General features: G+C 36.5%; 1 protein-coding gene across 3 annotated transcripts in view; it reads right to left on the reverse strand.

The window, feature by feature from the left end:
* RGS7 (regulator of G protein signaling 7) overlaps nucleotides 1-23,750 on the reverse strand; it is a 603,713-nt gene that overhangs the window by 82,568 nt on the left and 497,395 nt on the right. For all 3 annotated transcript variants that reach the window (XM_059996721.1, XM_059996714.1, XM_059996705.1), the window contains 3 exons: nucleotides 2,537-2,601; nucleotides 1,599-1,675; nucleotides 1,411-1,492 (listed from right to left, as the gene is read on the reverse strand). In XM_059996721.1, coding sequence (XP_059852704.1) covers nucleotides 1,411-1,492; nucleotides 1,599-1,675; nucleotides 2,537-2,601 — 224 coding nt within the window. The remainder of the gene's footprint in view (nucleotides 1-1,410; nucleotides 1,493-1,598; nucleotides 1,676-2,536; nucleotides 2,602-23,750) is intronic.

Raw genomic sequence — 23,750 nt, forward strand, 5'->3', positions numbered from 1 at the left:
AGAGCAAAGAACAACTGTGAACAGGTTCTGCTTCCAACAGGGCACGTAGAAGGCAAGGGATTGGCTGAGTAATTCTTGGGGGATGGAGCAGGGGAGTGTGTTGAGGTGAGATCAATCGACATGCTGGGAGAACATGAGTTTTTGCTATAGAATGGATGTGGGCAGTGTAGGGGAACCGGCATGGAGTGAGTCCTCTTGGGTTGCCAGGAGGATATAGGCCATCAAAGTTAAACTAGGCTAGAGATGGGCCACCAGATGTCCAGGGGTATAAAGTGGAGAAACATGAGAACATAATGTATTAACCAGTTTCTAGAGATGGCTTAAAACAAACAAACAAGCGAGGAAAAATCCTACTTCATATCCTTGCAATACTTATGCATGTGGCCTCACAATCCTTTATAGCATGAGTAATAAAACTCAAGCTGAATTTTGAGTAGGAAAGACAGTTAAAGCTCAGTTCTAATTTTTTTGAATTCAAAAAATTCCATACGAAATTTAACAACTGCATTACTATCTAAAATTTAAATATATATCAATATATATCCATAACTATATGTATATAGGTATAGATACAGATATATATACAAACCTTTGGAAAACAGACCTATTTTGGTCAGTTTCTAAAGGTAGTTGAGAAGAAAATTTTAAGATATTCTCAAAGAATCTTGATTTGTCTCATGCTGTGATCCTGTTATTTAATAATAGTATGTAAATATTATTCTCTAGGTCTGTGCTTAAAGAAATATATAGAAAACAAAGACCTAGCATCAAAATATGCTATATGAGAGTAGACATGCTTTCTTATGAATACTCATAACCACTGTTTAATTCCTTACACAAAGTTTTCTGGTATTAATCAAGGACATTTGTTATTTGTTACTCTGACTCACATGGTTTAACATTACTATTTAAGAAAACCAGCTAAGTTACTGTATGTAGATTCAATGACCAGTTACATCATTAGAAGTATGAGCTGAACTGAAACTGAGCCACCTAAAATGTTTCCATGAAAGTTGACATTCAAAGCATGTTGTTAGTAAGTTTTAAAAAGAAAAATTAGTGGAGGAACAACATTTTGACTAATACTTTTACTATCAATCCAGAAAAATGTAGATCATAAGCCATGCAAAACTGCTTTGTTGCAGTCTTCTTTCTTTCAAGTGTATGAAAGTATCAAGCACCTCAAAAGCAAAGAATGAGCAAGCAAGTAATGTCATGTTAGAAAAATGCATAGTTTTAAAAAATATTATACTATTGAACTCTAGTCATCTTACACAAAAGTGGCAATCTTTTCTTAAATAATTCACCAAGACTTTGGGACAAGTGATGGAGTTACTGCATTCTGCATTCTTCCTTTACTTTCCAAAGGCTGAGATTATGAAGTTAGACAACGTTGGTGCGCTTGCTTACCACGGGTCTGTGTACGTCCCAGAATGCTCTCTCCTGACTATCAAGGATCTTTCTTTCAATCTTGTCTCTCTTCTTGTCCACTCTGTTAATATCATAATAATGAATAATAAGTAGTGTTAATTATAGTGCCTCTCTGGACAAAAGGCCACAACTTGGACAAATCTTCCAAAAGACTCACAAGGACTCACTTTGCTTGTGCTTCTGCTTGCATAAAAATGAACTCCCACTTCCGAGCAAATGCCCTCTGCAGCCTGGCCAAGCTCTCCTGAAAAATATACCACAGTGAAGACATTCTGGTCCTCAGCTTTACGACTCCCTTCTAGTTTATCTACCATATGTACTTACCAAAAAAACAAATCAGAATTTCTAAAGGAGTAAGTGTACTTGGAATGATAAGTCATGCTCACTGAACGCAGCTAATACTCATATTAACAGTCATAGAGGACACAGGAAAACCTATTATGAATATTAATGTTGGAGAATATAACTAAAAATCAAAAATACTAAACTTACCTTATATAAAAAAAGTGCTCAAGACTAATCCATTGGATTTTCCTGTGCTCATTTTACTGAGGAACAGGAAAGCAATACTCTCTACTACTGATTCAACCAGTCTATCCAGTTCCTGAGAAAAATTTAAACCTTCAGCCCCCTACTACCCAGTTGTAGACAGTGCTTCAAGTTTAGTAAATCAGAACATAGCAACCATCTGAACAAACTACATGAGATTAATTTAATCTGCGGATGGTGACCAACATAAAGGTTTTGCAAAAACCATTTTCCCAGTGTAAATGCTCTATAATTCTCTAAGTTTGGATATCTTCATTATATATAGTATATATATATACATATATATAAGTTTTTACATTTAAGTCAATTTTAGCAAATAAGATATGCTTCCTCCTTCTTCTCTGAGTTTGTGTATTTAGAATTTCACCATCCTCATTGTGAATGATGAGAGGAAATAAGCAAGTAAGGGATATGTTAAATCATTATGCTGCCCTTCCCTGGAAATCTGATCCCTAAGATCCATGAATGTAGAAAGTTAAGAGTGCCCAGAAATGACCGTAGGCCTTATTCTTGCTCATTTTATACCTTTCTTTGTCAGGAAGTCCTTGGTACTTACAGCTTCATAGTCAGCTAGTTCCAGCCTTGCTTTGTTTTGCATTGTTCTTTTGCAGAGGTAAACCGCTGTAAAGGAAAAAAAATCAATCATCTCTCACCTGCTTATTTACATTGAGACACTAAAAATAAAAATAGAGCATTATAAACGAAGACATGTTGGTCTTTGTCATTTTTCCCCAAGTTGTAATTTTCTCTTTTTATCTTTTTTTGGACAAAATAAGTAATCTGTAACATCATTACTGAAATTCAAACATAGCGGTAATATAAAAAGGTGTTATAAGAAAATAGATATGTTTGGAAACTTGGTAACCATTTACTTTATTTCATTAAATAGTTGTCACAATTTTAGCTTCCTCAAAATATAAGGGGAAAAAAATAAAGCCTTTTCAATAAAAGATCAAATGAATGTTAAAATCTGGATATACAAATAAAACGATTTTTAAAAAAAGAATTGCATGAAGAGGGAATCACTATTTGCACATTTAATTATTTCCGTATTCTACTGTCAACTGAAATAATTTATTAATGTAAACCGAAGGCTTCTTAGAATCTTCTTTGCTGCAATCCACAAGGATCAATCATCAATCAGTCATTTTGTCACTAGGAGAGAGGAGAGTATACATCTGACCTAACTATAATCAAATAACCTTTTAATTCTATTTTCCTTGAGGACTCTGTCTTCTCCATTACCAGGCAAAGTCCATCTGGGCAGAAGATTTACAGGATAAATGACAGATAGAAAGAGGATGTTGACAGCAGCATTGCCATCGAACAATCAAATTTCTTCAGTGATTTCAGGAATATTAGTGACTCTCATGTTAATATCAAGACATTCAGAAGGGAGGAGACAGGATGTTGAAGTAGAAGGAATGGAGCTCTCTCACAAAATACCAAAATCACAACTATCTTCAGAACAACCACTGACAAAAAAGACTGTAACCTACCAAAGAAGATATTCTACATCCAAAGACAAACAGGAAGCCACAATGAGAAGGGGCATTTTCACAATATAATCAAATCTCATACCCACCAGGTGGGCAACCCACAAACTGGAAAACAATTATATCTCAGAAGTTCTCCCACAGTAGTGAGACTTCTGAGCCAGACGTCAGGCTCCCCAGTCTGAGGGTCTGGCATCGGGAGGAGGAACCACCAGAGAATTGGGCTTTGAAGGCCAGGGGACTTGAGTGCAGGAGTTCCACAGGACTGGGGGAAACAGACACGCCACTCTTGAAGTGTGCACACAAGGTTTCACGTGCCCTGGCATCCAGGACAAAGCAGTGACTCCACAGGAGCCTGGGCCAGATCTACCTGCAAGTCTTAGAGGGTCTCCTGGGGAGGCACGGGTGGGCTGTGGCACATGGTGAGGGCAAGGACACTGGTAGTAGAGGGCCAGGGAATATTCATCAGTGTGAGCTCTCCAGGAGGCTGCCATTTTGGCACTGAGACCCAACCCCACCCAACAGCCTGCAGACTCCAGTACTGGGATGCCTCAGGCCAAACAACCAACAAGGTGAGAACACAGCCCCACCCATCAGCAGACAGGCTGCCAAAAGTTGTCCTGAGCTCACAGCCTCCTCTGAACACACCTGTTGACATGGCCCTGCCCACCAGAGGGACAACATCCAGCTCCCCCCACCAGTGGGCAGGCACCAGTCTCTCCTACCAGGAAGCCTGCACAAGTTCCTGGAAGAACCTAACGACCAGGGGGCAAACACCAGGAGCAAGAGGAAGTACGATCCTGCAGCCTACAGAACAGAGACCACAAACAGAAAGTTAGACAAAATGAGATGGCAGAGAAATATGTTCCAGATGGAGGAACAAGATAAAACCCCAGAAGAACAAGTAGGTGAAGTGTAGAGAGGCAATCTACCTGAAAAAGAATTTGGAGTAATGATCATAAAGATGATCCAAGATCTCAGAAAAAGAATGAAGGCACAGACCAAGAAGATAAAAGAAATGTTTAACAAAGCGGTAGATAATTCAAAGAACAAAAAACAGAGATGAACAATAAAATAACTGAAATGAAAAATATACTAGAAGGAATAATTTTCAGAATAAATGAGGCATAAGAACAGACAAGTGAGCTGGAAGGCAGATTGGTGGAAATCACTGCCATGGAAAAGAATAAAGAAAAAAGAATGAAAATGAATGAAGACAGTCACAGAGAGCTCTGGGACAACATTAAATGTACCAACATTTGCATTATAGGGGTCTCAGAAGGAGAAGAGAGAGAGGAAAGGACCTGGGAAAATATTTGAACAGATAATAGGAGAAAACTTCCTTAACATGGAAAAGGAAACACTCACTCAAGTCCAGGAAGCACAGAGAGTCCCATACAGGATAAAACCAAGGAGGAATATGCAGAGACACATATTAACCAAACTAACAAAAATTAAAAGCAACGAGAAAATACTAAAAGCAACAAGGGAAAAGCAACAAATAACATACAATGGAATCCCAATAAGGCTATCAGCTGATTTTTCAGCAGAAACTCTGCAGGTCAGAAGGGAATGACATGATATATTTAAATGATGAAAGGAAAAAAAATATAACTAAGAATACTCTACTTAGCAAGGCGCTCATTCAGACTTGAGGAGAAATGAAAAGCTTTACTGACAAGCAAAAGCTAAGAGAATTCAGCACCACCAAACCAGCTTTACAACAAATGCTAAAGGAATTTCTCTAGGCAGAAAAGAAGAGGCAACAACTAGAAAGAAAGAAACAAACAAAATTACGAATGGGAAAGTTCACCAGTAAAGGCAAACATACAGTAAAGGTTGTAAATCATCCACATGCAAATATGATATTAAAACCAGCAATCATGAGGAGAGCACAAATCCAGGATGTTGGAAATGCATTTGAAGAGACCAGCAACTTGAAAAAAATCATATATATATATATATATATATATACACACATATACACATATATATGTGTATATATATATGAATATATATATATATATAGCTAAATAAAAACCACATGGGAACCTCACATAAAAATCTACAATAGATACATACACAAAAGAAAAAACATAATAAAACACAACACTAAAGATACTCATCAAATCACAAGAGAAGAGAATAAAATAGGAAGGGAAGAAAAAAACCTACCTAAAGAAATCAAAACCAATTAACAAAATGCCAATAAGAACATACATATTGATAATTACCTTAAATGTAAATGGATTAAATACTACAAAGAAAGGCATAGACTGGCTGAATGGATACAAAAACAAGACCTGTATATATGCTGTGTAAAAGTGACCCACTTCAGATCTAGGGACACATACAGACTGAAAGTGAGGGGATGGAAAAAGATATTCCATGCAAATGGAATTAAAAAAAAAAAGCTGGAGTAGCAATACTCATATCAGACAAAATAGATGTAAAAATAAAGACTGTTACAAGAGGCAAAGAAGGACACCACATAATGATCAAGAGATGAATCCAAGAAGGTGACAAAACAATTGCAAATTTATGTTCACCCAACATAGGAGGATCTCAATATGGAAGGCAAATGCTAACAGCATTAAAGAAAAAATCAACAGTAACAGAATAACAGTGGGGGACTTTAACACCTCACTTACATCAATGGAGAGAACACGCAGACAGAAAATCAATAAGGAAACACAATAAGGCCTTAAATGACACATTAGACTAGATGGCCTTAATTGATATTTATAAAACATTCCATCCAAAAGCAGCAGAATACACATTCTTCTCAAGTACACATGGAACATTCTCTAAGATAGAACACATGCTGGACCACAAAGCAAGCCTCTATAAATTTAAGAAAATTGAAATCATATCAAATATCTTTTCTGACCACATGGCTATGACATTAGAAATCAACCACAAGAAAAAAAACAGAAACACGTGGAGGTGAAATATTATGTCACTAAACAATCAATGGATCACTGAAGAAATCAAAGAGAAAATTAAAAAATACCTAGAGACAAATGACAAGGAAAACATGACGATCAAAATCCTATGGGGTGCAGCAAAAGCAGTTCTAAAAGGGAAGTTTATAACAATACAATCTTACCTCAGGAAACAAGGGAAATCTTAAATAAACAACCTAAACCTATACCAAATCAACTAGAGAAAGAAGAACTAAAAAATCCCAAAGTTAGTAGAAGAAAGAAAACAAAAAGATGAGAGCAGAAATAAATTAAATACAGACTAAGAAAACATCTATGAAACTAAAAGATGGTTCTTTGAAAAGATAAACAAAACTGATAAACCTTTAGCCAGACTCATCAAGAAAAAATGGGAGAGGACTGAAATCAGTAACATTAGAAATGAAAAAGGAGAAGTTACAACAGACACCACAGAAATACAAAGGACCATAAGACACTACTACAAGCAACTATACACCAATAAAATGGACAACCTAGAAGAAAAGGACAATTTTGTAGAAAGTACAATCTCCCAAGACTGAATCAGGAAGAAATAGAAAATACGAATAGACAAATCACAAGCACTGAAATTGAAACTGTGAATCACAACAAACAAAAGGCCAGGAACAAATGGCTTCACAGGCAAATTCTATCAAACATTTAGAGAGGGGTTAACATCTATCCTTCTGAAACTATTCCAAAAAATTGCAGAGGAAGGAAAACACCCAAACTCATTCTATGAGGCCACCATCACCCTGATACCAACACCAGAAAACGATATCACAAAAAAAGAAAACTACAGGTCAATATCACTGATGAACATATACACAAAAATCCTCAACAAAATACTAGCCATCTGAATCCAACAATACCTTATAAGGATCAAAATGGGATTTTGATCAAATGGGATTTATTTCAGGCGTGCAAGTGTTTTTTAATATCCACAAATCAATCAGTGTGATACAGTACATTAACAATTTGAAGAACAAAAACCATATGATCATCTCAATAGATGCAGAAAAAGCTTTTGACAAAATTCAACAGCCATTTATGATAAAAACTCTCCAGAAAGTGGGCATAGAGGGAACATACCTCAACATAATAAAGGCCATATATGACAAACCTACAGGTAACATCATATTCAATGGTGAAAAGCTGAAAGCATTTCCTCTAAGATCAGGAACAAGACAAGGATTTCCACTCTCACCACTTTTCTTCAACATAGTTTTGGAAGTCCTAGCCATGGCAATCAGAGAAGAAAAAGAAATGAAAGTAATCCAAATTGGAAAAGAAAAAGGAAAATTGTCACTGTTTGCAGGTGACATGATACTATACATAGAAAATCCTAAAGATGCTACCAGAAAACTGCTAGAGGTAATCAATGAATTCAGTAAAGTTGCAGGGTACAAAATTAATACACAGAAATCTGTTCCACTTTTATACAACAACAACAAAAGATCAGAAAGAGAAATTAAAGAAACAATCACATTTACTATTGCATGAAAAATAATCAAATACTTAGGAATAAACCTACCTAAGAAGACAAAATACCTGTACTCCCCAAACTATGAGATGCTGATGAAAGAAACTGAAGATGACACAAACAGATGTAAAGATATACCATGTTCTTGAATTAGAAGAATCAGTATTGTCAAAATGACTGTACTACACAAGGCAATCTACAGATTCAATCAATCCCTGTCAAATTACCAATGGCATTTTCCACAGAACTAGAACAAAAATCTTAAAATTTGTATTGAAACACAAAAGACCCTGAATAGCCAAAGCAATCTTGAGAAAGAAAAGTGGAGCTGGAGGAATCAGGCTCCCTGACTTCCGACTATACTGCAAAGCTACAGCAATCAAAACAGTATGGTACTGGCACAAAAACAGAAATATAGATCAATGAAACATGACAGCAAGCCCAGAAATAAACCCATGCACCTATGGTCAATTAATCTATGACAAAGGAAGCAAGAACATACAATGGAGAAAAGACAGTCTCTTCAATAAGTGGTGCTGGGAAAACTAGACGGCTACATGTAAAAAAAGAAATTAGAAATTTCTTTAACACCATACAAAAAACAAACTCAAAATGGATTAAAGACCTAAATGTAAGACTGAATGCTATAAAACTATTAGAGGAAAACATAGGTAGAACACTCTTTGATATAAATCACAGCAATATCTTTTTCGAGCCATATCCTAGAGTAATGGCAATAAAACCAAAAATAAACAAATGATCATCTCAATAGATGCAGAAAATTCTTTTGACAAAATTCAACACCCATTTATGATTAAAAACTCTCCAGAAAGTGGGCATAGAGGGAATGTACCTCAACATAATAAAGGCCATATATGACAAACCAACAGGTAACATCATAGTCAATGGTGAAAAACTGAAAGCATTTCCTCTAAGATCAGGAACAAGACAAAGATTTCCACACTTTTATTCAACATAGTTTTGGAAGCCTGAGCCACAGCAATCAGAGAAGAAAAAGAAATAAAAGGAATCCAAGACACCAATCCATTAGAGATCTAAATGGAATACTGAATACTATAAAACTCCTAGAGGAAGTAATAGGTAGGACAATTTTTGACATAAATCACAGCAATATCTTTTTGGATTCACCTCTTAAAGTAATGAAAATAAAAACAAAAATAAACAAATGAGACCTAATAATCTTACAAGCTTTTGCACAGCACAGGAAACCACAAACAAAACAAAAAGACAACCCAGAGGATGGGAAACAATATTTGCAAATGAAGTGACTGACAATGGGTTAATCTCCAAAATATACAAACAGCTCACGCAGCTCAACATCAAAAAAACAAAGAACCCAATCAAAAAATGGGCAGAAGACCTAAATAGACATTTCTCCAAAGAAGACATACAGATGGCCAAAAAACACATGAAAAAATGCTCAACATCACTAATTATTAGAGAAGTGCAAATCAAAACTATAACAAGGTATCACCTCACACTATTCAGAATAGCCATCATCAAAAAATCTACAAAGAATAAATGCTGGAGATGGTGTAGAGTAAAGGGAACCCTCTTGCACTGTTGGTGGTAATGTAAATTGATACAGCCACTATGTAGAACAGTATGAAGGTTCCTTAAAAAACTAAAAATAGAACTACCATATGACCCAGCAATCCCACTACTGGCATATACCCTGAAAAAATCATAATTCAAAAAGACACATGCTCCTCAATATTCACTGCAGCACTATTTACAATAGCCAGGACATGGAAGCAACATAAATGTCCATCAACAGAGGAATGGATATAGAAGATGTGGTACATATATACAATGGAATATTAGCCATAAAAAGGAACAAAACTGTGTCATTTGCAGAGACATTAATGGACCTAGAGACTGTCATACAGAGTGAAGTCAGAAAGAGAAAAACAAATATCATATATTAACACATATATGTGGTATCAAGAAAAATGGTAATGATGATCTTACTTGCAAAGCAGAAATTAGAGACACAAACATATGGATACCAAGGGTGAAGGGGGGGGGATGAATTGGGAGATTAGGATTGACATATATACACTACTAAGTATAAAATAGGTGACTAATGAGAACCTATGGTGTAGCACAAGGAACTCTACTTGGTGCTCTGTGGTGACCTAAATGGGAAGGAAATCCAAACAATAGGGGATATATGTATATGTATGGCTGAGTCGCTTTGCTGTACAGCAGAAACTGACACAGCAGTGTAAAAAAAGTATACTCCAATTAAAAAAACAACAAACAAACAAACAAAATGGGCAGAAGACCTAAATAGACATTTCTCCAAAGAAGACATACAGATGGCCAAAAAGCACATGAAAAGATGCTCCACATAGCTAATTATTAAAGAAATGCAAATCAAAACTACAATGTGGTAATATCTCACAACAGTCAGAATGGCCATCATCAAAAAGTCTAAAAACAATAAATGCTGGAGAGGGTATGAAGAAAACAGAACCTTCCTACACTGTTGGCAGGAATGTAAATTGGGACACTCCCTATGGAGAACAGTATGGTGGTTCCTTAAAAAACTAAAAATTGAACTACCATATGATCCAGCAATCCCACTTCTGGGCATATACCCAGAGAAAACCATAATTCGAAAAGATACATGCACCCCAATGTTCACTGCAGCACTATTTACAATAGTCAAGACATGCAAGCAACCTAAATGCCCATCGAAGGCAGAATGGATAAAAAAGATTTTGTACATATATACAATGGAATACTACTCAGCCATAATAAAGAATGAAATAATGCCATCTGCATCAACATGGATGGACCTAGAGATTATCATACTAAGTGAAATAAGTCATACAGAGGAAGACAAATATCACATGATACCACTTATATGTGGAATCAAAAAAAATGATACAAATGAACTTATTTACAAAACAGACTCACAGACTTTGAAAACAAACTTATGGTTACCAGGGGGAAAGGTGGTGGGGAGGGATAAATTAGGAGTTTGGGATTAACATACACACACTACTATATATAAAATAGATAATCAACAAGGGCCTACTGTATAGCCAGGGAACTCTACTCAATATTCTGTAATAACCTATATGGAAAAGAATCTGAAAAAGAATGGATATTTGTATGTGTATAACTGAATCACTTTGCTGTACATCTGAAACTAAGACAATATTGTAAATCAACTGTACTCCAATATACAATAAAAATTAAATTAAAATAAACAAAATATGACCAACCAAAAACAAAAAAGTTATTCAGAGCCCTCTGGAAAGTCTCATTTTCAGAATATTTTTGTAATTTTCCATAACATATGGTATTTGAGTCTCATAAAATTCAAGATAAACTCTATCAATTCTAGATGCCAAATAAATCCATTGGATAAAGAGTGTCAAATATCACTTTTTGTAAGGCTAGCCCTGGGGGATCTCTTATAAATACAACTTTTGCACTAATCTGTACCACCTTCAGTTTTTGATAATGAAATCCAGCTGATATCAGTGAGGAAATAACTTATACAAAAAATCTGAGGCCACTGAAAACACTGATGCTATTTATTCAATTTCTGCCCTCTAAGATTTCCTGTATGAAAGTCATGGGAAAGGAGAGACCAACCTTGGAATGATGCTAATATTACTACAAACACTAAAAACCTAGGATAGATTTTAGAACACTTCTCTCTATAATCTACTATGGTAATTTTATTTTTCTATTAATATTAGTAATTTTCATATGTAGATTACAAAATAACTGATTTTAAAAATTATTAATTTTCAAAATTTACAAAATTGAAAATTGAAAAACAAAATTGATATGATGTAATTTCCTAATTGGATATAATTTACACTCTCTCCTGAAGAAACTCTTAATGTACAGGCCACCGTGATTTTAACAAAATATCTAAAATGTTTTCAGCAGTTGGTGAAAGAGATTGTAATGTATATGCAACATTCCTGAGGGTATCTCTTCATGAGAGAAAGATTGAATTTTCTTAAATACCTAATTAAATAATTTCAGATTTCCTATGGAATCACCTTTAATCAAATTTCAAGCCCCATCAGTCAGCCCTCCTCTATATATATGCAGAAGGCTGCATCAGCCTCTACTTGTTTTATTGATTGTGGTCATCTAAACTTTGTTCTTTTCAAAATAAGACCCCTTTTGGGAAACATATTTATAACCTCATTAGGTAAACTAATGAATAAAGCAGGAGCAGAGTGATATTTTTAAGATGAATGTTCACTAAGAATTTATGCATCCTTTATTATAGGTAAATGCAATTTTCTTTAACTGTCTAGGAAACAAAATGAAGGTATGGACAGGCAGTGCCAGTTATAGAGCAGATGTTTCATATGTATTTGTTGAATGAGTGAATGAATGAATAAATGAATGTACAGGATATTTTCAGAAGAAGCTACTGAGAAGTTGAATTAATTCAAGTAATTTCTACTAGACTCTTTGGTAAAGAGAAAGAAGGGAAAAGGTGAAGGCTGTATTAGCAGAGTAGGGAACACTCTGAAATTCTGTTGAAAATAGACCAAATACGGTCATGACTGGAATGGCCCAAACCTCACCAATCTAGTCTAGACATGGTACAGCATGTTGACAGGAACAGATGATACTTTTATTCTTCATCAGCAGAGAGTATCAGCATTGGGCTGATATGGATGAGGGAGGAGGATCAAGCAGATGAAAAAGAGTTTCAAATTAATTCAATTTATCAAAGATTGAAAAAATGGGAGTACTTGGGCATAGTCAAAACTATGGCTCAGTTCAATTCTTTTTGTACTGATCTCTAATTATTTAGGCACTAAAAGTGCCCTATGATGTTGTGTATGGACCTAGGCCCTGGTACAAAGTATGAATACTTTTTAATATAATGCTTGAATTTTTTTCTGTACTGCCAAATTATTGAAAATACAATGAAAAAACCCATTTCTGTAGTTCTATTTAAGATATTTCCCATTATCAAGGTTTAACTTCAATTTAAAATGTAAATATATCTCTTTGCAGTAGTTTTCTGGGAGACTATAATGAGATAGTTTTGAGGACTTAAAGGGTCAACAAACAAGTAGTTTAATAGGAAGCTCTGCCACTAAGTGGAAGAAAGTTTGAGAAACCCTGAAGTGTTACTCTGGCTTAAATAGTTGTGCAGTAAAGGCATAGAATTTGGCTTAAATACAACTTAGAATTTAGATGGAAAAGTCGAAGTTTCTGGATCACATGTCTAATTGAGTAGAAAGTAAAATCTGACATCAGTTTTTCCATTTAATTTCATAAAGCTCTAAATGTAGAGTAGCCTGTTGAGCAAACACTGATACTCATGACAAAAAGGTACAGAATTGTATCACAGAGGTCGGTGAGAAAATCACTGAGATCCTAATATCTAAATATGGACAGGACATAAATATAATTCATAAAGACTAGAAATACAATTGCCAAGTAAATACTGGAAAAATATCCAACTTTCAACCAAAGTAATACAAATGTAACACAGAGTCATAATGCAACTCTTTTTTATCTTTTAAAGTTTACTTTGTGGTATAATAATAAAAATTCAGGCAAGTTTCACAGTCTTGTTTGTCACTCTTGGGTAATTCAAAAAGTCCCAGTTTATGAATAAGAATGTGCATCCAAGTAATAGTCGAAACTCCAAGCTTGGTTTAAGGTCTTGAAGGCTTCCCTTTTCCCCCAGCTTCTGTGAAATAAGTGTGAGTGCCTTCTTTCTCCACCTTGTTTTTCTGTGTCCGCCTCAAAGTATTGTAACCAAGGCTTCTCGTCTTCTGGGATTGGAGTACAGCAAGGAAAGAGCGGAAAGGTGAGTGCTGATATTCTTACCCTACTGGTACCACCGTGATGATCTAGTGTTGCCATTATCTGGACTTGGCAGGGGTTTAAAGTTTACTGTATTTCTCAGGTACTTTTGTGGATGCTTTGGAGAATCTCTCCCCTGCGAGATCTCCTGTGGGGATCTCTCACCTGCAGCACCCTTTTGCTGGGGCTGGCAAATGCCATAGCCCTTGATTTGTACCTTTAGCTTCTCTTTGCAATGCTGTTTGTCCCTCCAGGCTGCCTTCTAAGACAGGACTACCTCTCACACATGGCTTAGAAACATTCATGCACTCTTTGCCCTGAAAGTAGGCCACAGAACATAGCCACCTCCCTTTCAATGCCCCATCCATAGCTAGACGGCCTGTCTCTTGCCCTTTGTAATTCTGAGGCCTGGAAGTTCATGGTCCAGTGTGTCCCCCGGGGTAGGTGACTGCTGTCAAGCACTCTCAGAAGCCCATTGAACTGTCTCTGGGCTTGAAGTGGAGGCACTCCCCATCCACTCCTCCCACTTGGGCTGGTGGGGGCAATGACTCCCAGCACCTAACAGCCACGAAATGAGCCTCAAGCCAATGTCTTAGCCTTAAATAATCTCAATGTGAGTTGATGGCAACTACTATGGTACTCTGTGTGTCAGTGTTGCATGGTGCGTTCATGTCTACTCTTTTTTTTTTTTTTTTTTTTTTTTGGTACGCGGGCCTCTCACTGCTGTGGCCTTTCCCATTGCGGAGCACAGGCTCCGGATGCGCAAGCTCAGCGGCCATGCCCAGCCTCTCCGCGGCATGTGGGATCTTCCCGGACCGGGGCACCAACCCGTGTCCCCTGCATTGGCAGGCGGACTCTCAACCACTGCACCACCAGGGAAGCCCTTGGAAAGGGTTTTGACAATGAGTAATAAAGCCTTAAAACATTCATGGCCATTGTTCCAGTACTTGCTCTTCTGAGACCATAACCCAAGGAAATAACACAAGAGGCACCAGAGACTTAAGCATCCACGATGTGGATACAGGAATGACAATGGGGAACAGGCAAAGAAAGCATGCATATTTGTTCAATGAGATATTATATTGCCATTCAAAGTGTGTGCAAATTGTTTTACCTCAAAGTTGAAGTAGTTTAAAATTTAAAATCCTTAATCCCTCATTGTAAAAGTTCAGACAATGTAGAAAATATATAAATATTAAAGTAAAAAATCATTGTCAAGTATAATCTCACTGCCACTATTTTGGTATATATTCTGGGTTTTCTCCTTCTATATACATCCACTACTATACACATGAATATGTATATTTATATAAAAATCTAACTGCATATATTTATTTACAATGTACTCAAACTGTACTACAAATGCTGTCTTTGAAACTTTTTTCTTTAATATTATATTGTGGCTAAATTTTCATATCAATAAGTGTTGCTCTTTATATTTAAAAAATTATTTCACGACAGTCCTGTGTTGAGATGTACTATAATTTTTTTTAAAGATTGTTTTGATGTGGACCATTTTTAAAGTCTTTATTGAATTCGTTACAATAATGCTTCTGTTTTATGTTTTGGTTTTTTGGCCTTGAGGCATGTGGGATCTTAGCTCCCCAACCAGGGATTGAACCCACACCCCCTGCACTGAAAGGCGAAGTCTTAACCACTGCACCACCAGGGAAGTCCCAAGATGTACTATAATTTATTTAAATGATCCCTTATTGCTGGGCACTTGGGTTATATCCATAGTTTTGCTATTATATACTAATATTTCTGCATGTATGTATACATGCATGTGTTTTACTTTTTAGAAATTGTTTATTTCCTGAAAGTGTTATTGCTGATTAGGGACTAAGCACCTTTCAAACATTTTGATCCTTAAAAACAAATTCTGTAAAGTTTAGACATGAGTGTGACTCATACCCTCTCCAACTCTGGAGAGTCTATTTTCAGCAAAGCAATCAGAATTATTCTGTTAAAATAAATCAGATTGCCACTGTGTTGAAACTCTCCATTTTTCCAACTGCTTCCCATCTCATCTCACTCTAAAAGCCAAAGTCCTTGCTTCCCCATTAAGTTGTCCTCTGACCTCCTTTCCTGCTGCTCTCTGGCTGTGCTTGAGCTGCATAACAGACGTTCTGCTTCTGGCCTTTGCTCCTTTACCTATTTCTGGAAAGCTTGGGCTCTGCCCTCAGGGCTGAACTGGTATTCTCTCAGCAACATCTCCCCTCCCCACCCCTTACTAGCCCCTTTCCCATTGCCTTCCTCCGTTCAACATTTTACCTCCTAATATACAATTTATGTATTCATTTATGTAGTTTGCTTATTAGCTTAATTTCCCCCCCTACTGCCCTCACTAGAATGTCAGCTCCAAGAGGACAGAGATTTTTGCTTGTTTTGTTTTCCCAAGTATCCCCCTGCCTACAATAGTACTTGGCACATAGTAGATGTTCAAAACAGATTTGTTGAGTGAAAACATCAATGAATGTTTACTGACTATTTGAGTACTTTTTCCTTCTGTGAGTTAGCTATTCATGACTTTGCTAGTTTTTCTATTGGGGGATTTGAAGTTTTATTTATTAGACCTATGACATATATATATATATATATATATATATATATATATATATATATATATATATATATATTCCACCCCCGCCCCAGGCTTTTGGAGAGAAATTTAATAATGATACAGACATATGGCATCTGCAGTACACGTTCAGAAACCTGCTTTTTTTTTTTAACTCAGCATAACATCATTGCGATTTACTCAGGCTGTTTTCTATAGATATAGCTTGTTTCTCTTGACTGCTGTAGTCTATCCTATGACTGAATCACATATTATTTAGCCATATCCGTATATTTAAATACTTAGATGTTTTCTAGTTTTTTTCTTTCTTTCTTTTTTCTAAAGCTATTACAGGGGACTTCCCTGGTGGTCCAGTGGTTAAGACTTTGCCTTCCAATGCAGCAGGTGAGGTTTCAATCCCTGGTTGGGGATCTAAGATCCTACATGCCTCATGGCCAAAAAACCAAAACAGAAGCAATATAGTAACAAATTCAATAAAGACTTTAAAATTGGTCCACATCATAAAAAATCTTTTAAAAAATAAAGCTATTATAAATAATTATCCAGTGAATTATTATAGCATATACTCCTGGAATTGGTATCAGGGGTTTGAGGGACAGGCACATTCTGAATTTTATAAGACACTGCCAAATTTCTACTCATTATACCTTTTCAGCAATATGCTAATATCCTCTCCTAAATGCCAGACTTGAATTTTTGCCATTGTGGCTTGAAAGAGGTATGTTAAGTGCAACATTTTCATCATGTTTCTTTATGTGTTTTCTTATATTTCCAATAGTTTTCATATCATAGATTTTAATATAAAAATTTTTATGGATTGTTTTCTTCACTGATTTGGCTCCATTTAATACTTTGTACCTTGAACTATTTTTCATCTGGTGTATATTGCAACCCCTAATTTCATTTTCCACTGTTATTTTCACCATTTATGCTAACTGAAAGAGTCAGTTTGTTTCACTTGTCTTCCTTGTAGAAAGATATTGTTGAATTTTATTCATGACCTAACATAAAGATATTGTTCTTTTAATAGACAGATATTTATATTCATTTGTGTAAGTTAATGTTTGTTATTCCTTTTCTTATGTCATCATGTCCCTCTCTCTCTCTCTGATTGAAATTCTGTTTTCTGCCTTTTGTTACATGGAGTGTTCTCTAACTCCTACTTTAATAATTTAGAAGTAATAAAACTTGTTACTGTTCCTTTAGTGGCACTCATATATTTAAATAAATGCTTAAATACATATTTCTTGAAAGTTAACCTCAGAAATTAAACACTGTCTAATGCTTACCTTCATAAATGATGAATAACTTAACCTATCTTCACTTCCTCCTATCTTCCTAATTCTTTTAGTGACCAGAATTTATCCTATGCTCTGTCATAGTTTTTAAAAATTACTTACAGTATTCACATTCCATTTGTAAACTATTTTTAATCACAGTTATTGAATCCTGGAGGCCAGGAAGAGAAAGTTATTGTCTTGGATAATTAAAGAAAGGAAGTTTTGTTTTTGCACAACTTTTAAAAAATCTAAATTTGATGGGATGTATATTTACCCAGGAAAGGAGAGATATCACCCGTTATGGTGACCCTTCTTATTTCTGGTTTCTTTTGGTGTTTGCTCACTCATTTTGGAGTGAGGCCACTACACTGATGAAGGTGAGCTGGAAAAGATGTTGATAATCCTGGGTTCTCTGTGGTAGCTGTTGGCCAGCAGCAACTACCCTTCTAGGTACTTCATTGCTCTTCTCTCAGTCTCTCCCCTCTACTCTTAAGCTTGCTTCCCAAATGTCTGAGAGAACCTGAGATGCTTTATGAAATCTAGGTCAGGGACAAAACATTAGGCAATGCTGTCTTTTCCAATGCTGTGTTTAAGCCTAAGAAACCTTGATCCAAGATGGAGCAAGTCTTTCTCTGCCATCCAAGACTTACATCTCTAGCTCTCATGTATAGATATTGGAAATCATTAATGGGTTGGTCAGAATTTCATCCAATTTCATTCTATAAAGCTGCCCTAATTTCTTGAGAAAAGAAATGATATCACCATCTTCCTGTCTTGACTAAATTCCATTGATTCCAGAAAAGAGATACATCTTTCAAGTGAGTGATGTGTGGCATCACTCTCGAATTTTCACTGTTCTAATGATACATTCTAGTCTAGATTTTCTATCTTTGTTTTTTATTCCATTCAGTGGTGAGGGGGAGCAATATGGGAAAATTTCTGGGAAGTATGCTGTGTCAGTCAGTTCTTCTTACACCTACCCAAAGATGCAAATATATTTTGTAATTATATCTATGCTGAATGGACATATATTTAAAACCTCAATAATTTTTGGACCTTTTAAAAACAAAGTGAAATTAATCTTAATTTCACTCTGAAAAAAGAGATAATTATCTTCTTTAAAAACATAGTTTCCAAAGTAATTCCTTGGAAGTACTTTAAATTTGCTGTTAATACAGTACTATAAAATCTAAGAATCATTTAACTATTTAGTCATTAGGAATGCACTTAGAGGAATGAAAAGGTAAGAAATAACAGTAATTAAGGTAATTTTATTTTTTTAAATTTATGACTCTACAGCAACTCAAACATTAACAGCAAGATAAATTAAATCTTAAAAGAAAACTAACTAGGAGAATATATTATACAAATTATTTTTAAATTATTTAATTTTCTGACTATGTTAATAATGAAGACTATGTTATTATAAAATAGGAGTATGAATTTGTTACTGTATGGGATCAAATGCCTTTATTAGAGAAGATTTATCAAGATAAAAACCCAGAAGAAAAACTAAGTGAAGTGAAGATAGGCAGTCTACTTGAGAAAGAGTTCAGAATAATGATCTTAAAGATGATCAAAAACTCAGGAAAATAATGGATGCACAAAACACAGGAAAATAATGGATGCACAGAGCGAGAAGTTAGAAGTTTTTAACAAAGAGTTAGAAAATTTAAAGAACAACCAAACAGAGATGAAGAATACACTAGAAGGAATCAATAGTAGACTAAATGATTCAGAAGAAGAGATCAGTGAGCTGGAAGACAGGGTAATGGAAATCACCACTGCTACAGAAAAAAGAAAAAAGAATTAAAAGAAATGAGGACAGTTTAAGAGACCTCTGGGACAACATCAGTTGCACTAATACTCACATTATAGGGGTCCTAGAAGGAGATGAGAGAGAGAAAGGGACCTGGAAAATATTTGAAGAATAATAGCTGAAAACCTCCTTAACTAGGGAAACGAGACAGTCACCCAAGTCCAGGAAGCCCAGAGAGTCCCATATAGGATTGACCCAAAGAGGAACACACCAAAACACATTGTAATCAAAATGACAAAAATTAAAGATAGAGAATATTAAAAGCAGCAAGGGGAAAGCAGCAAATAACATAAAAAGGAGCTCCCATGAGGCTGTCAGGTGATTTTCAGCAGAAACTCTGCAGGCCAGAAAGGAGTGGTATGATACATTTAAAGTGATGAAAGGGAAAAACTTACAACCAAGATACTCTACTCAACATGGTTCTCATTCAGATTTGATGGAAAAATCAAAAGCTTTACAAACAAGCAGAAGATAAAATAATTCAGCACCACAAAACCAGCTTTACAGCAATCTTAAAGGAACTTCTCTAGGCAAAAAAGAAAAGGCCAGAACTAGAAACAAACAAACAAAAAAATATGGCATGAAAAAGCTCACTGGTAAAGGCAAACATAGATTAAAGGTATGAAATCATCCACAAACAAAGCTAGTAGGGAGGTTAAAAGACAAAAGTAATGAAATCATCCACCTCAGCAATAAGCAGTTAAGGGGTACACAAAACAATTAGATATAAAATATGCTATCAAAAACTAATTGTGGGGGGCTTCCCTGGTGGCTCAGTGGTTAAGAGTCCTCCTGCTGATGCAGGGGACATGGGTTCGTGCCCTGGTCCGGAAGGATCCCACATGCCATGGAGTGGCTAGGCCCGTGAGCCATGGCCACTGAGCCTGCACGTCCGGAGCCTGTGCTCCACAACCGGGAGAGGCGACAACAGTGAGAGGCCCGCGTACCGCAAAAAGAAAAAAAAAATTGTAGGGGAGAAGCAATCAAGGTCGTGGAGGAGTAGGATGTGAAGCTCACTTCCTCCCACAAATACATCAAAAATACGTCCACAGGTGGAACGATTCTCACAGAGTATCTGAACTCTGTCAGAAGAACTCAGACTTCTGAAAGGGCAAGAAAATCTCCATGTAACTGGGTAGGACAAAAGAAAAAAAAAAAGAAAATGAGAAAGGAATCTGGACAGGACCTGTGCCCCTGGGAGGAAGCAACCTGGGAAGTCCCCTCACTGGCAGGGAAATCAGGCAGGACAGAAGGGGGAGCTTCATAGCCTTGGAGGAGATTGCAGTAACCGGTTTGCAGCAGGTAGAACAGAGAGAGACCTGCACAGATGGTCAGTGCCACTGCCCTGCACTCCACAGACTGAGATCAGTGTCTGCTGGTGTGGGCATGGGCTGGGTGCTGGAGCTGGGCTTTGGAGATCAAACCCAGGGAGAAGACTGGTATGGGATTAGTGGAAACAGACTGAAGAGGCTGGAGTCTGGTGCAACTGCCACTGAGGGTGTATGCAGGGGAAGCCTGGCCCACCTTAGAGGCCAGGTGCCATTGTTTGGGGTGTGCATGAGGGCAGTGGGGAGACCTGCCATTGCAGGCTTTTCCCTTGCATGTACTCTCAGGTGGCAGGACACCACCTACATGAGGTACAAATCGCTAGCCACTGCTGCCACACCCCCTCAGGCTACAGCAGTGGTTGCAAGCCAGCACTGCCACCCTTACAGAATCCAGGAGCAGTTGCAAGCTGCCACCACCACCCCATCACCCCCCACTCTGGGCTTAAGGAACAGTCACAAGCCCCTACCACCACACCCCTGGGCTTCAGGATCAGTCAGAAGCCATCACCAGTGCCCTTTAGGGCTCTGGGAATGGTCGTGAGCCATCTCTGCTCCCATCGTGTGCTCCAGGGGTGCACATGAGCTGCCACCACCGCTGAGAATCCCAGGACTGGGCTCCAGCCACTGCATCTGCACATCCCCTTACAAGGGGATAATGGCCAGCATACAGTGAGGAAAGAGGTGACAGGCATCCATTCTAAAAACATCCCTTGCACCAAAAATATTAAACCCACACCAAGCTACACAGGGATGCTCCCACATCTAAATAGCCCTCCAAGACAACAGTAGATAATTGTTTCTCCTAAACTCACAGAATAAGAGAAATATGAGTAAAATGAAGAAGCAGAGGAACCACTCCCAATTAAAAGACCAAGAGAATTCTCCCGAAAGAACAAACAATGAAATAGACCTCTTCAATCTAATAGACACCAGTTTCAAAAAGGAGACAATGAAAATACTGAAGGAATTAAGAAAGGCTATTGAAAGAAATGCAGAGTAATGTAAAACTGAATTAGAAACTATAAAGAGGAACCAAGAAAAAATAGAAAACTCATTTGCTGAGATGAAAGCTGAGCAATGAATAGCAGAATGAATAATGCAGAAGAGTGAATAAGTGATCTGGAAGATAGAATAATGGAAATTACCCAATCAGGACAGCAGACAGAAAGCCAAATGAAAAAATTGAAAGCAATATAAGAGACCTATGGGATAATATAAAGCATGCCAATCTATGCATAATAGAGATTCCAGAAGGGGAAGAAAGAGAGAAGGGGATCAAAAACGTATTTGAAGAAATTATGGCTGAAAATTTCCCAAACCTAAAGAAGTAAAAAGATATCCAGGTACAGGAAGCACAGAGAGTCCCAAACAAGATAAACCCAACAGACCTATACCAAGATGTATTATAATAAAAATGGCAAAAGTTAAAGGTAAAGAGAGGATTCTAAAGGCAGCAAGCGAAAAACAAAGAGTAAATAACAAGGGAACCCCCATAAGGCTATCATCTGGTTTCTCTACAGAAATGTTGCAGCTAGAAGGGGTGGTGAGATATATTCAAAGTCCTGAAAGGGAAAAATCTGCAACCTAGGATATTCTACCCAGCAAGATCATCATTTAGAATAGAGGGAGAGGTAAAGAATACCTCAGACAAGCAAAAATTAAAAGAATACAGCAATACTAAACCTATCCTAAAGGAAATATTGAAAGGTCTTCTCTAAATAGAAAAGAGGTAAGAATCTATAGGAAAGAGAAAATCACAATTGGAAAGGAAGTCACCTAAATAAGCCAGTACGCATATTAAAAAAAATTTTTTTTTTGATAACCACAATGAAGAGCAGAAGGATGAACATGAAGCTGTAAAAGAGGACATAAAAATCATAAAATGTGGGGAACCAGAGTAAGAAAATGTAGATTTTTTTTCATTTCCTAGAATGTGTTTGAGCTTATATGACTACCAGTCTAAGGCAAGTAGATATAGGAAGGGGTTAACATACTTGAAAAACAGGGTAACCACAGATCAAAAATATACAATAGTTTCACCAAAAATAAAAAGAAGAGAACATAAGGATAATACAAAAGAAAATCATCAAACCACAGAAGGAAAAACAGAAAGAAAAAGAAAGGGACAAAGAAGGAATATAAAATCAAGAGGAAAACAAGGCTTAAAATGGCAATAAATACATACCTATCAATAATTACCTTAAATGTCAATGGACTAAATGCACCAGTCAAAAGACAGAGTGGTAGATTGGATAGAAAAACAAGAGCCTACAATATGCTGCCTACAAGGGACCCATTTTAGGGCAAAGGACACACATAGATTAAAAGTGAGGGGATGGAAAAAGATGTTTCATACAAATAGAAATGATAGGAAAACAGGGGTCGAAATACTCCTATCAGGCAAAACAGACTTTAGAACAAAGGCCATAAAGAAAGATAAAGGACACTGTACGATGGTAAAAGTAACAATACAAGAAGAGGGTTTCACACTCATCAACATATAAGCACCTAATATACAGCACCCAAATACATAAAACAAATACTAACAGACATAAAAGGAGAAACTGACAGAAAAACAATAATAGTAGGAGACTTTAACACCCCACTCACATCAATGGACGGATCATACAAATAGAAAATTAATAAGGCAACAGTGATTTTAAATGATACAGTAGACCAGTTGGACTTAATAGATATCTAAAGGACACTCCATCCAAAAACAGCAAAATACACATTCTTTTCAAGTGAACAAGGAAGATTCTCCAGAATAGATCACATGTTTGGTCACAAAACAAGTCTCAACACATTTAAGAGATAGGCATTATATCAAGCACTTTTATCCAACCACAACAGTATGAAACTAGAAATTAATTACAGGGAAAAAAATGGGAAAAGCAGAAAGATGTGTACACTAAACAACATTCTACTAAAAAAACAAATGGGTCAACAATGAAATCAAAGAGGAAATTTAAAAATACCTTAAGACAA

This window comes from Delphinus delphis, chromosome 1, assembly GCF_949987515.2.
Source record: "Delphinus delphis chromosome 1, mDelDel1.2, whole genome shotgun sequence".
Lineage (NCBI taxonomy): Eukaryota > Metazoa > Chordata > Mammalia > Artiodactyla > Delphinidae > Delphinus > Delphinus delphis.